Below are 15235 nucleotides of genomic sequence, written 5' to 3'. Positions count from 1 at the left end.
GCCTAATGGAAAAAATTGGCCAGTAATAATACTTTGCTGCCTTAGAAGAAAATCAGGAGAGCAGTAAAGAACAGTGTGTTAAAGGGAGCTGCAGATAAGAACGTGTTTTAAATCATTCAAGCCTGTTATCTAAATGAGAGTTTGTTAAATTTGGCTTAATGGACAAAATATTACTATATATTATTTAAATACTAGTAAGGTAAAATAAACTCTATCCGGAGAGAAAAACAACTTCGTAATATGTCTTGAAATTTGCCCCCTTGGAGGGCCATGTCTTTCACAGGCTTGGCCCTCCTATCTAAACTACTTCAAGTAGATGCGGGGAATAATATATGAATAATATACTGGTTTACTTGCTGCAAAAATGCAGATGATTTCATTTATACAAGCCCTAACAGAGAACTACGTTAAAGAACTGTTGTCATGAGATTGAAGGGCAGCTGGACGTTTCTCCTTTGCTTGGCACCACCAAGCTAAAAGGGACAACATGGAGCATTTCCTTGTCCCCAAGCTTCGAAGGCATCCCACATCGACCAACATGTCTTAAAGTGACAAGTAGCTCACCTCCGATGGGTATTTTTCAGAAAAAAAAAACCAAAGTGCCATGTGAAAGTAGTAACTATGAAGGTATAATTGACACCATGCAATCACCCTCTTGGATTGCAGCCCAATGTGACCTTCAAGTCAAAGTATGGAGTCATTGTACAGGTTTCTGGTTGTATTATAACAACATATTTTAATTGTGTATGTATGGAGCCAGAGCTCATAAGAAGCACAATGGAGGAATAGTGTGAGTGTGGCATAGTTAAAGGGGGCATGTGAGTTAAAATAATACTACGTGAAAAAGATATCTGTATTCCTGCTCTATCTAGTCAACATGGTTTGCAGATTTTGACCTACAGCATTAGCTAGCTCGCTCTCAGCTTCTTTTTTACTTGTCTTGTCTTATTCCATTTAGACCTTAGGTCTCCAGCATTTTCTTTAATGAGAGCAACTTATTAGTAATAAAAATAGGGCTACTGTGAAAATATATATTTTTTTTAAAGTAATTTATTTTTTTGCAACATGTTTTTAGTACTTGATTACATTTTTATTTTTTGTTTCTAAATTGTATTCCTGTCTTAAGGCTAGTTACAATACATACCCTAGTTTTCTCGAGACAAGGAGTATGCTCGTGGTTCTGGTACACCAACAAATAAATCAATTTTTATTTCTCAACGTGGATCAGGTGTTTTTTTTTAACATTATATTCACAAAATGTAATCTTTTCTCTATTCTCTTACTTTGTTGAAGTCTTCAGACGTTGCTCTCATTTCCTTCCAGGTCTTGTTCAGCAGCTGGATGCAGATACAAAAAAACTCCTCAAAGGCTCGGTCGTGGGTGAAGAACATTGGGTGAAAATCGTTACAGGTTTCACTAGCTGAAGTCAGACAAAGTGAGAGAAACCTTGCATTAAAAACAGAAAGTTAATACCAGCATGTAGTATAAATATATCTGTAACATTAGACTGCCTTAAGTAATAATGCTCACATTCCACACATATAAATATATAGTTTGACAGCAGAGAAGAACCATTCAACCCATCTGATCTGCCCATTGAGGGTAACTTTATGCCTATCTCATGCATCTACCACTTCTGATGGGAGCCTGTTCCATTTATCTACCACCCTATCAATAAAGTAAAAATCCCTTAAACAATATCTAAACCTCTGACCCTCTAGTTGTAGATTATAACCGCCTGTTCTAGCATTTGTCCTCCTTTGAAATAAACTTTCATCCTGTACTTCGTTTACTCTAGGTATTTAAATGTTTCTATCCGTCCTACTATCAAGGTGACAATCTAGGTGACGGGCACTCTACAGGATATGGTTTGTAGGTATAGTTCTCAAGGTAAACTTTATTTTATACGTTTGCTTGGCATCATTACGATACCTTGGCTGAACCTAACCTGGGCTATCTTTAATGTTAATGTGGCCTTGAGCAAGTCTTTGTGGGCCTCCCAAAAGTTTCACCTCTCATTAGCCCAGTATTACTCAAGACATTCCATATTTTTCCTCCCTCCATGGCAGTCTGCTTTGCTTTTTAATCCACTGGATTACTGCAAAAAAATATTGGACGTTGACGGACCCACTCATTGATGTAGACAAACCCATCCGCCCACACACAGAAGATAGCGGGCTCCAGGCAGTTAGAGCCTGGATGTTCCCAGGTGTGATAATGATTGTTGTCAATCATCCCATAACCGCACCCACCCCTAAATGTAATGTTCGATTTTACACATAACATACTCAAGATTACTACTTGTCAGAACCTGACATTATATATATATATATATATATATATATATATATATATATATATATATATATATATATATATATTAATTATCAAAAATCATGAATATCAAAGAAGAAAACAAGCAAATGCTCCCCCTAAAACTTAATATTTAGATTTTGACATTGGCTAATTGATATATGTAAAGTGTTATTAGTTCATTTTTTACAATTTGATTAGAAATGGCACTTTCACTAATATTCCTGATTTTTTTAAATAACCAAATTTGATATATATATGTGTATATATAAAAAAGTGAGTTCTACCGGTTCTTATTAGCTGATTCTATTTACATAGGTCGTAAAACTGTTTCTAAAATATAAGCCGTTTAATGCGACTAGATAAAAACTGAAGTAATGCTGCCAGCCTTCACGCCAATAATGCTTCTCTAATAACATTCTTACTTATTTGATTTTTCACACTGATTTCCTATAACGTATGTTAATTTCTAGCCTTGGCATGCGTTCAACTAGAAGACTAGAGACTAATCATAACTTTATTCTTATCCAGACAAATATACTTAGAAAGTTACTGGATGAACCCATGTTTGGCTGTGAGCAATTTTTTTCAAATTTTTCTACATAAAAAAAAAAAATAATAATAAAAAAATATTTTTGTAATTGAGGGACATCAAGGAATGCAGTTTTGCAGTAATTGATCTGTCTATTGCTGCTTGTGGGGCATTCAGAGTATATCTACTCAGCATTTATACATTATGTTCTACGTACGAATGACAAGATGGAAAGGTCCACGGTCCACGCTAACACTGAAGTTCCCACCTATAGTTTTGGCCTCTGTGTTGGCCTGGCCATTTCACTGGACTTGGTCATGTGCTGAACATTATTATTATTTATTATCTTTTATTTATATAGCGCCAACAGTTTACACAGCGCTTAATACAATACATAAATTCAAGGGGTATGACAAGACAAGAATTGACAGACTAAGACAAACAGACACATTAGGGGGAGAGAGCCCTGCTTGTGAACATTGGGGTATTCCATTAATACGGACTCTGTTTTCTGAAGGGGAAGCATCTGTGATAATTACGTTTAGTAGATTCAGATATATAAACAAATCTAAGACACACAAGCCGCAAATACAATATAACACATTCCAATATTTTAAATGGCCAATGCACAATATATCAGAAGCCATTTTAAGTCAGTGGACCATGAATAAATTCAGAGAATTCATAAAAAAGGTTATTAAGAAGATTGGGTAGCAGTGACAAATAATCATAGATGATTACATCAGACATTAGACACATTTACTAACTTCTACCACCATTTTAAGTTTATGTTTTTAGTTTGTAAGCAGCCAAACAGATTTATTTCCACTTGGCCCATATTCCAACACACTGTAGCTTTAAATTGTAATCTCCTCAGAGCAGGAATCCATGGCGTAAAAGCACATAAAGATGAATAAACATAAGGCATTTGAAAGGCCTAAAGGAAAGAAGGTGCAATCTGTTAGGCTTCCATGCGGCTCAGAAGCAATTGATTAGCGGAAAAGGTCTGTGTTCACATCATTCAAACACCTGAGGCTTTTCAAATTCACATCTATTAACAGAAGACCTCATTTCAACTTTGGCCGTCACAAACTCTGATCAGGCAATGTCTGGTTTAACCTTGCGGCTCCTAACTTTAGCTATACTGACAAAGCTGAACCTTAAAAGGAGCCATTGGAATTCTAATAACCTATTTCTATTTATTTTTATATCAATAAGACGTTATCTAATGCTAGATGGACTGTATAATAATTACCCATTTTGCTTGAGATATTTCCATGGGGGAAATAGATTATAGAAAATTGTTTTTACAGAAATACGATTATAGAAACAAATCACTGACACTTATTTTATCGAATAAAAAAGCAAAAAAAATAAAAAGTAAAACAATTTTCCAGTGTCCAGTGAAACTATAGCTACAATAAACCATTCCAATATTGAAACAGAGTTTCTTATCATTCATTCTTATTTAACATATGGATTAACATACTGCATCTATGTCATACATCATCTTTAAAAAAAAACATTATAAGAAATAAAAATTGTGTGTGATCTATAAGCCCTGCTAAAAGGAAAAAGTTGCACCAGCATATTATCCTAGTAGATTATGAGCCTCAATCAGGCATTTAGAGCAAGAGTGGGTGACGCTCAATGTTAACTGATTACATGTCAAGTCCTAAAACTCTAGCACACATTTTTTTTTTTTTTTTTTGCATAAACAGTATCATTTGCTTATTCTTCACAAAAGAAAACAGTAGGGAATGCAAGACAATATTTATAGCGGTCTATATTATAGGTATCACGAGACCCATTCTGGGTTTGTTCGCTAAGTGCTCAACTCTCCGTTGCACATGCGGGATGTTTAGTGCACGTAACTACAGTAATAATCATACTCGCAATAAAAAAGGTATAAATGTATGTATTCAGAACAGCTAGGAAACAAAAGTGGCTTTTCGTACACTTTTCGTGCACTTAGTAGAAACTATTGAAGATAAAATATTAACATTTTACTATAATAATAGATGCTTGACAAAGTGATATAATCCCCTGTGCACATGGCGTACAATCTGTCCAATTTACAGAAACAAAGAATTTAACAACAAAGGTGAACCCATCAACCCATCTAGTATCTCCATTTCCCCTGATACGAAGACTCAGTCCTTCATCAGTCCTTGGTCTTGTCTTAGATTCAGGATGGCCATACGAGTATCCTATGCTTAAAACTCATTTAAATTTCCCCAATGTATTAGACTCTGACACTTCTGTAGGGAGGCAGTTCTACTTGAGTACTACCCTCTTGGTAACCTAAAACTTTGTTACATGATCGTCTAGTTTGAGATAAGCTCTTGTTTTAAAATTTCTTAACATTTTCTTACCCTCTTACAACATCACTATCAACATCAGGTAAATGTAGCGGTTTATATTGTAGATGGATTAGTCAGAACATCCACTTTGATCACTCAACCTACCAAAAAAAAGTTGTGACTGGTGATTCTGTTTGATATATGGACATCAATCATCCTGATGGTGTCTCAAGTGGTATAGCTAGTAATTCACCACTGGGTTACAGTGGACTTACTGAAGACCGTTAACAGCTTATTTGAAGACAGTCACCTATTTTTCTGTAAGGTAAATACTGGTTTCCCATTAGATTATTAAATAAGGCACTGAAATCAACGTTAAAAACCTCGTAACCTAGTCTGTAAGTACATGCCTGAGTGTGCAGGTGCTAAATTATTCAGCTTCTAAATGTCTACGCAAGCACTGATAATGTGAAGAACACCTGCTGAATGTTTGAGATGGCTACAGTCCAACACAGAAATGACTCTTATGATAAGCTGTACATTAACAAGGGCCAAAAATTACTTGGCGTTTTAAAACTATTCAAGGAGGATAACAGACAAGTACCCCAGGTAGCTAAAACATACAAAATATAAAATGAAGGACCTGTTACAGTTCACTTGGTTAACATATTAGATAGAGAGTGCAATTAATGATGTGTCAACTTGGATTTTGTAAAGGTGGATCTGAACCCCTCATAATTTTTAAAGGAACATACATTTTCACAATCCCTGCCACCATAGGTAAAAGAAAGCTGGCTGCATAGAAGTAAGTGCTGTCCAAGTAATTTATTTAACTTTTCCTTAGCAATGCATTAACATTAGAAGGCTACAACATAACTGAATTATGTATAGGTTAAAGCAATCACTGTTCTTTAGTAATAGATAATGTGATAGGATCTCCATAATCAAATGAAAGCATGGTAATTATTTTCATCCTGATGCTAAGATGCTCCTCTTTATATTGTGAGGAGGGTTTTTAAAGCATGCATAATGAACAGTGACCTTGATGGTACCAGGGATGAGGACAGTGATTCAAGATTCCGAATCTTGTGACCTTGAGCAGTCACATATTCACCAGGTCTGCCATGCAAATGCCAGGCTTTAGCATAACCACAAAATGGAGAATGAGAACAAATTTTCTTAAAACAGTCCTACAATTCTTTGTTGGCTCGTGAAGCAGCTATAACGAGTATTACCGTGGCCGAATTAACCAGTGGGCCACCTTCACTCAAATGAACTATTCATCTAAAGGACACCACATAGACTGGTATGTTAACCAACAACCTCTGTGAATGTCGGGAGGTTAAGAAACATGCTGTTTCAATGCAGTGAGCCCATAAAAAGTTATTACCTACTTTAGACACTAATTTTCTGGTGCTATATTCCACTGTAAAGATGAGAATGTGACATACAAAACGTCTAGGGTTGACAATGGGTCTCATAGTGCATATGAAACCACAGAGTAATGGTTGCAGATAAATGCACCTTTAATAATTAGCATGTGATCAGTCTTGACATTTCAGCAAAAGAAAGCAGAGAGTGAACAAAGATTTTATCTGTAATGAATATAATTATGGTGCTGTAAGAGTAGTGGAAAGGTCTGAGGTGAGGTATTACTGAAGGATTTCAAAAGGAAGAGTTGATAAAAGCTGTGCATGAGGAAGCTAATCGTAGGCACTAACCCCTTCAGTACAGAGATAGCAGCCATATTGGTAATGTTGCCATTGAAATGCTAAATGTGCCTGATATACACGATGTCTCGCTTTTGCTATGCTAAAAAAAAGCTGCTTTTGATATGATATTACAGAATATGGTAGGAAAACCAATCTAGTTCTTCATTGAATTATGGAAAGAACTCTCAACCTGTGTTGGCCTCACTCCATAACTATTCAAGTGGACATTATAAATGAGCACAGAATTCACACCGTCAATTACTATCCAGGACTCTAATGCCCGTATTTTTTTGCCCATCAACGCTCTAGCCTATGGCTGGTGGGTTATTTTTATAACAGCTGACAGGGGCTGGGGCCTAGTACAGGACTAATGTTTTATTCACATGCTCACTAGCACTCCTTTCATAGTTTTGGGGTACATGCTATATTTTGAATTCACTTTTTTGCACTGGCAATGCTGAACTGGAGCCAGGTTTCCAAAGACTTGCCTTTTGGCTGCTACCCTTCCTTAAAGACTTTAGGGGGGTCCTAGAAGACACAGTCCTTTCCAAGCCATGAAATGGAGGGAGGGGCTGCATATCCCTACAATGAGACTGCAGCTCCATAAGAAGAAGATCCGGTTCCCACTGCAGCCCTGACTTTGGATCACCTGTCATCATCTCCACATGATGAGGAGAAACATAAAATACCTCAGGCTTCTAAAACTTTTTAAAAGATCTGGTCATTAGTTAATAAACAGTGTATAGGGGAAAGAATTATCCCACTCGCCTCCTGGGTCACTGGGGAGGAGCATTTGGAAAACCGTGTGGCCAATTCTCCTACTCCAGTAATGATGTAGACTGGATGCCAAAAGCTGGGTTTACATGATCTGGACCAGGACTATGAGGCTTGCATCAGGCACTGGTGGTGGACATTAGAAACCCTTGGAGCCTGAAAATCAGAGATACTGTTGTGGGCAGAGGAAGTTCCCAGTGTGCTCCCAGGGTCAGGAGACAGCGACCTTCAAGCTAAATGTGTTTGGGGGGAGGTTTCCAGAGCCTGGGTTCTGGCAGGGAAGTATAGTTTGTAGTTAGGCTGGTCAGTCAGAGAGGGTTCCATTTTGGAGCTGGGCATTATTTTTAAGATTTTGTTTTGAGAATATTTTTTGTTTTGTGCACCAGCAAATAAATCACCGGTGTTCCGCTGGTAATTTAACTGGCGGCCCTGAGAATTTCCTTCAAGCTTTATAAAGCCACCTTAGCAAATATGCTGCAGTGATTTCTAGTCATATAAAAATGGAAAAAAAATCCATACCAGAACCATAATACTGCCTATGCAAATAACAAACAATATTAATTCAAACTTGGAGAAGTGGAGGAAGATACACTAGGAACTGATTGTTATAAACAGGAATTCCATGACCTTATGTCCTATTAGCCCAATATTTTGTAAATCTCAGTCTCTTGACAGATTGCAGAGTATAACTGAGAGAGTCCCCATTGTTACAATAAAAATGCGTTCCATCTGTTTTATACTAACTTTTTTTTCCCATACAGGGTTTGTTAATATATTTATTTGATAGACACACGCATATACATATTAAGCTTTATTGTTCACAGGCTCAGACCAGTACAGATTTGACACTTCCATCACCACCAGATAATTCCTCTGGGTTTGTCAAAAACATACATCAAACGATGCCTCAGGAAAGAATGGTCTTTGGTGCAACCGACCCAAATGTATTTATTTATTTCATTAGATAGCATTATGGTTTTAACAATTAAAAAACATTCTGATCTCTTCGAAAGTAGGGGCATTGTAGAGGAAGAAGGGCACATGGAATTTTGGTCCAATTTGGCAATTTGCTAGTAGTAAAGTCTGTGCCACCACTTTAAACATGTCTCCTAAGGAATAATATGGCACTGCCTGGGGGCCTTATGTTTCAGACACCCCAGACAGCTGCCAGGGATGCCCTGTGCCAAGACTAGTTTTGATATGTTTTTCCTATATAAGTCAAGACTGAGGACCTGTTAAGGAGTATTTACAGGAGAAATAATGGGCAGGCTAGATGGGTTCTTATCTGTTATCAAACTATATTTTTTCTGTGAATATACTTAAAGAGTATATATCATATCATATACACAGTTTAATAAATATGATAATACATATGATTATTGAATGTCCCTTTTAGATTTTTATGTGGTCCACTCACAAATGCACGAAGGGATTCTGCATTTGCCTCTTCCCCACAAAGTATTTTAACATGCATTCTTGTTGGTGAGGGTGCATGGGACAGTGGGGCGCCCCTTTAAGAGCTCTGAATGACATTTTTGAAGTTTGAAAAAAAAAAAAAAGTGTATAAATTACAAATAACCATGCCTGGGAATTTCTGGTGTCTGGCTACACGGAGCCAACCCTTGCGGGACATGGCCAGGACCGCGCATAGTGGTCACTGACATCACGGGAAACATCCCCATTTAAAGGGGAAATCTCCTGTGACCCAGAGAATTTGGGTGTTGACCTGGAGAACCGGAGAAGTGGTGCTTCTCCTGGAATTCTGTGGGTCAAAACCAGAAAGTTCCCAGGTATGCAAATAACTTCATATAAGAATGAACAATATATGACGACAAACATCGTAAATCTACTATAGGATTATAGGGAAAACATTAAATAAAAAAGGTATTTTACTTGTATTCACTAATCAAACTGATTGGAAAATAGGAAAAAAAAAGTATAAATATTTTTTTATTAGAGCTTTAAAAACTTCAAAAGTTTGTGTGATTTTAATTCGGCTGCGCCAAGGGTCGAGTTTAGTTTTAGTAAGCTAAAGATAAAACTTTATTTCTTACATAAAACAGTCGATACAAGAAAGAAGTAGCTAACAAGTATTTATTGTTGGTCTGTCTGCCCTAATACAATTAATAAGAGTATTTCCTAAAAGTAAGGTTTTTTTATTATTATTATTATTATTATTATAAAGCTAGAAATCAGCCACAAGGGAAATAAATGCTGTTTTTCTTTTTCTTCAGGTGCTTTAATATATACAGTATATTACATACACATACCACTCTGACCTTATCCCCATCAAACACCTTTAGGATGAACCGGAATAGAGATTGTGAGCCAGGCCTTCTCTGTGCCTGATGGAATATCCTATGGACTGATGAGTCAAAAGTGGAACTTTTTTGGAAGACATGAGTCCCATTACATCTGGGGTAAAGCTTATACAGCATTTCACACTAAAAAACATCTAACAGTCAAACACAATAGTGGTAGTGTGATGATTGCTGCTTAAGGACCTGCGTGGCTTGCCATAATTGATGGAACCATGAATTCTGCTCTCTTCTGCTCTGAAGGTGCATGTCCAGCCACTAGCTCATGACCTAAAGCTCAAGCTCAGTTGGGTTATGCAGCACGACAATGGTCTGAAGCACACAAGCAAGTCCACCTTGCACATATGCAACAATATAAAAAGGTTTTGCAGTGGCCCAGTCAAAGTCCTAACCTGAATCCGACTGAGATGCTGTGACATGGCCTTTAAAAATGCAGTTCATGCTAGAGATCCTCCAATGTGGTTGAATTAAAGGATATCTTCCAGGATGAGTTTGCCAAAATTTATCCACAGAGATGTGAAAGACTTAAAAATGTGTAGCTGCCAAGGGTGGCACAGCTAGTTATTAGGTTTAGGGGGCAATTACACATGGGTGATATAGGATTTTTTAATAAATTATTATTTAAAAGTGGCATTTGTTTACTGCTGTAGTCTTAGTCTTATATCAAAGACTATCAAAAATCTGAAACATTTAAATTTGACAAACAAGCAAAAGAAGAAGAAACTGGTAAAGGGCAAATACTTTTTAAAGTATTGTTATATATATATATATATATATATATCTACATTTATGAGAAGTGCATATAGTGAAAAATAATAATGGGTCTAGGGCTGCAACAACTAATCCATAATAATCGATAATGAAAATCAATGCCAACGAATTTCATTATTGATTAGTTGAATCGATTTTATCGATTATAAGATGAGGGTTTTTTCAGAGCAAATGCTCTGAAAAATACCCCTCGTTTTATAATCAGACCTCAAATAGAGGTCGGATAATAACACGAAGATCCAGATCCTCCGCAGCGCTGCAGGAGACCCGGATCCTCCTCTCTGACAGCTGGTGAGGGGTGTCTGGGCGATGCGCGCATAGAAGCCAGCACAGCGGAGGTGGTCTGCGCACATTGCGCAACGTTTGCTGGCTGCCAGAGAGGAGGATCCGCCGCAGCGCTGCAAGAGACCCGGAGCAGAGGGGCATATAAGGGGTATAAGGCATATCTGGGGGCACTATGGCATATGGGGGGGTATAAAGCATATCTGGGGGTGGGCAGAGTGGCATTTCTGGGGATATAAGGCATATCTGGGGGGGAGAGTGGCATATTGGGGTATAAGGCATATCAGGGGGCACAGTGGCAGCTTAAGGTATATCAGGGGCACAGTGGCATATCAGGGGGTATAAGGCATATAGGTATATAAGCCATATGTCGGAAGGGCCGAGTGGCATATCTGGGGGTATAAGGCATATGTGGGGAGGGCACAGTGGCATATCTGGGAGGCAGTGTGGCAAGCCTGGGCTCAAATGTGCATAACTGGCGTGCAGAAATTTTTCTCAACTTTTTTTTTTATTCTGCCGTTTGTTTTAACATCCTGTTTGTTTATTAAATTATTTAAAATAAATGAAAAATTAACATTTATTTTTTGATCCGATTATTTGAAAAAATCAAAAATGGTAAAAATGCTAAAAAATGGTAAAATTTTCGCAATTCTGTCATTTGCCAGGTAGCTCTGCCTTTGAAAAAGGTTCATACGAAGAGATATACAATTTGTTCTGCATGACTACACAGAACATGGGCATATAAAATTTAACACATGGCTACAAAAAACGGCACATTTCTGGTCTGTTTTATTCATTTATATACACTTCACTGCCAAAAGAATGTGGACACCTGTTTGTCGAACATCTCATTCCAAAATCACAGCATTAACATAGAGTTGGTCCTCCCTTTGCTGCTCTTCTCCATGCTTTTGGGCTGGCTTTCAACTAGATGTTGGAACATTGCTGTGATTTGCTTTATTTCAGCCACAAAGGCATTAGTAAAGTCAGATACTGATGTCAGGCCATAAGCTGGGATTTCACAGGATTCTGCCCCAGGGTCTCAGGCTAAAGATGCAGGTTTTCCGGGTCACAAAACCTAGAACCGATTTCTTACTATTCTACACTGCTGTAATCACGTACTGTATAAGGCTCCTAAATTGTGCTTATGCTACTAGTATGTTATTGTTACTATAATTGATTGAATGGAGGTTACCCCACTAAGAGTACCTTTAAATAAGGTTTTAACGTGGACTGGAATTACATTAAATTAGATTAATTAATTAGGCAAGTAAATGCAGAGAAGCTTCCCGATGAGCTATTAAAAGGATTAACACTTAAAGGGTCTCATGGAGAGCTTATTTAGAAAGTTTCCAGGTATTATGGTTAGGCCCAGCTCCAGATCAGTGGTCCAATTCATCGCAAAGGGATAATCAATGGTGACGGCTGTCCTGCACAGAGCCCTGCGCTTAAACTTGAACCATTATTCAAAAAAAAACAAAACCCATAAATGACAGGGTCTACTGCAGGAAACTAAGCATGTTCACCCCTATAGCCTTCCAGAATGGTGAACAAACAATAGTACACACAGTATTCTGTGACAATGTTAAGAATTGTGGGTGGGTGCAGCCCCAGCCCTCCCAGTAGCCATAATTGTAGTTTTCATCTCTATGTTGGCTTATTTGACAATGTTTTATGGAATACTTGCAAGAAATATCAAGGAACGAGCAAGGAATGCCGGCGGGACCGCCTGCCGACATCAGTGTGCAGTCCTGGCCGCGTCCCGCAAGGGAAGGCTCCGGGTAGCCGGAGCCCAGAAGTTCCCAGGTATGCAAATTGGAAATATGTCAAATAAAATACTTCAAGCAATGTTTAATTCCTTACACTGTAATTGCATAAACGTATCTTGTCGTTAACAATGATTTCACATTGACTAAGTTGCTGGGAGTAAACAAAGGATGCGTGTTTATTGTTTACTAATATCCATAATATAATAAAAACACAACCTAATAAAGGGATACGAGTCACTCAGGAATTCATTTTTACCAACGCATCTTACCTCATTGATCCCAGGGGCTCAATATTTTGTGACTAATTGAACGCATTATCTTTTGTGCAGGAAAGAAAGTGCTAAAACACAAAATGCAATTATTCAATACATTGCTAGTAAACATACCTTAACGGCACAAATATCGTATATATAGACACTCTGCACCAATGGTCGTTACCGCCTGTCAGCTATGAACAGCTAGCCCATTCGTTTTCATTGAGAAAACAGGGCATTTCTCCTGACATTTGCACCTATGGGATCCCCTGTAGCCACAGAGAATGATGAGCTACGAGAGCAATGTGAAAACGTTTCACACCTGACCTTGAATTTGCCTGCTGGCAATTGAAGTGTGGAGGGAAAATGAAGACATTAGTGCTGGCAATTTGTCACATTGCATCCATCAATGGAGTGTCAAGAGGGATAGGCGATAAAATATAATACTATCCAGATTTTAGCTACGTTACTGAAACAAGAAAAGTCTCAAATATCCTCATTATAGATTTCTTCATTACACTTCTCAAAACAGCAAGGGATCTACACAGATATGTGGAATCCCATCAAAGCTACAAGAATATAACTTGATACTAGGTGGACTATTTGTTAAAATGACCTATAACTTGCACTTTTCATGTTTTAATAGGGATAATTTCTGGTATAAATGTTTTCAAATCCCACAGACTGCAATAAAACGAAGGATGATAATTAGGACCTTTACTTTGCAAGATTGTGTGCATAATATTGGGCTGAAGTGGGAACGTAGTACAAGAAGAAACTGATTTGATCTCCCATAATAGTGGTTTTTCTCTTGTAGATTTTCTCTTGTGGTTTTATTGTGTGATTTTTGAGGATGGAGTCATGTGAACACATCATACACATGACTCCCCCGGCCAAATTGCAGACATAGATCACTGGTTGCACACTCCAAAAGCCAGACATGGCACATATGAATTGCCCAGCCCCTAGATTGCATCCACAGGACTCGCCCAGCCCCCAGATTGCCCACAAAGAACTGCACTAGAACCCAGATTGCACACATAACAACTTGCCCTTGTACCAAGACTGCACACAAGGAATTTCCTCAGCAACCAGATTGAGCCCACAAGATTTGCCCCAGCACTCTGATTGCACATACAGGATTTACAGAGCACCCAAACTGCACCCACAGATGTCTACTCTCAGTCCTACTCTAGACCTGGCTCAGATACACCATTTATTCATTCTACATTATTTAGGCTCAAAACAGTAATGAATAGCTATATATATACACTATCCGTACAAATGCCTGAGCATAAACACATACATATACATGCATTTTCACACTGGCCCCTACACATAAACATCCTGGCTTTCACTTGTCCTTCCATGCACACACTTGCTTGCTCTGAAACACCAACACTTTCAAAACACACCATCTCCCCCCTTTCTCACAATTTCTACTCTCCCTTTTCTGCCAGTTTCTCCCCTTTCTCATTACCCCCTTTATCGCCATTCTCTTTGATCCTCCTCCTTCTCATGATCTCCCCTCGTTCTCTTTATCTCTCATACTCTATTTCTCTCTCTATTTTCTCTATCTCTCCTTTTTCTCTTCAGTTCTCCCACTTCCCTTTGCTCTACTTTCTCATTATCTCTCCTCTTTTTTTCTCCTTTCACCCCCCTTTTTGTTATCCTCAGGTCTCTATCTCCTCACCCTTGTTTATCTTCCTCTTTCTTTCTCCTTTTTTCATTATCTCTCCTCTTTTTCTGTATCTCATCTCTTCCATTTCACATTCTCTTTCCTTATATTTCACTTCATCACTCACCCTTTTTACCCTCTCTCCTTTTTCTCAATCTCACCCTCTTTATCACTACCTCTTTATCCCTTTGTCCCGATTTCTCCTCCTCAATATCTCCCTCTTTCTCTCTATATCTCCCTTTATTTTTATCCCCCCTTCAATATTGTTCCCTCTTTTCCCCATTTCTTTCTTTGATTATATCCCACTTTCTCCATTTATTTTTTTAACCATCTCTCCATTTTCTCCCCATCTCTCCTGTTTCTCATTATCATTCCCTTCTCTCTATCTATCCCCTATAGCATTTTCTTCATTTGTTTTTTACCATCTCCCCTTATCACTTATCTTTCTGAAGTCAAAGTAAACTAGTTATAGATATGTAGTATAATGTAAATCATACACCCAATCACATGATATTGGAATCCAAACCAG

The 15235-nt window shown here is 38.0% G+C and overlaps 1 protein-coding gene across 1 annotated transcript in view; it reads right to left on the bottom strand.

Annotated features, from left to right (window-relative positions):
* ELMO1 (engulfment and cell motility 1) overlaps positions 1-15235 on the bottom strand; it is a 160767-nt gene that overhangs the window by 65997 nt on the left and 79535 nt on the right. Inside the window, exon 16 of the mRNA XM_053468334.1 lies at positions 1284-1420. Coding sequence (XP_053324309.1) covers positions 1284-1420 — 137 coding nt within the window. The remainder of the gene's footprint in view (positions 1-1283; positions 1421-15235) is intronic.

Source organism: Spea bombifrons, chromosome 5 (assembly GCF_027358695.1).
Source record: "Spea bombifrons isolate aSpeBom1 chromosome 5, aSpeBom1.2.pri, whole genome shotgun sequence".
In the NCBI taxonomy this organism is placed as follows: domain Eukaryota; kingdom Metazoa; phylum Chordata; class Amphibia; order Anura; family Pelobatidae; genus Spea; species Spea bombifrons.
The sequence above is the reverse complement of the archived record's forward strand: the minus strand, read 5'-3'. Positions and strand labels throughout refer to the sequence as shown.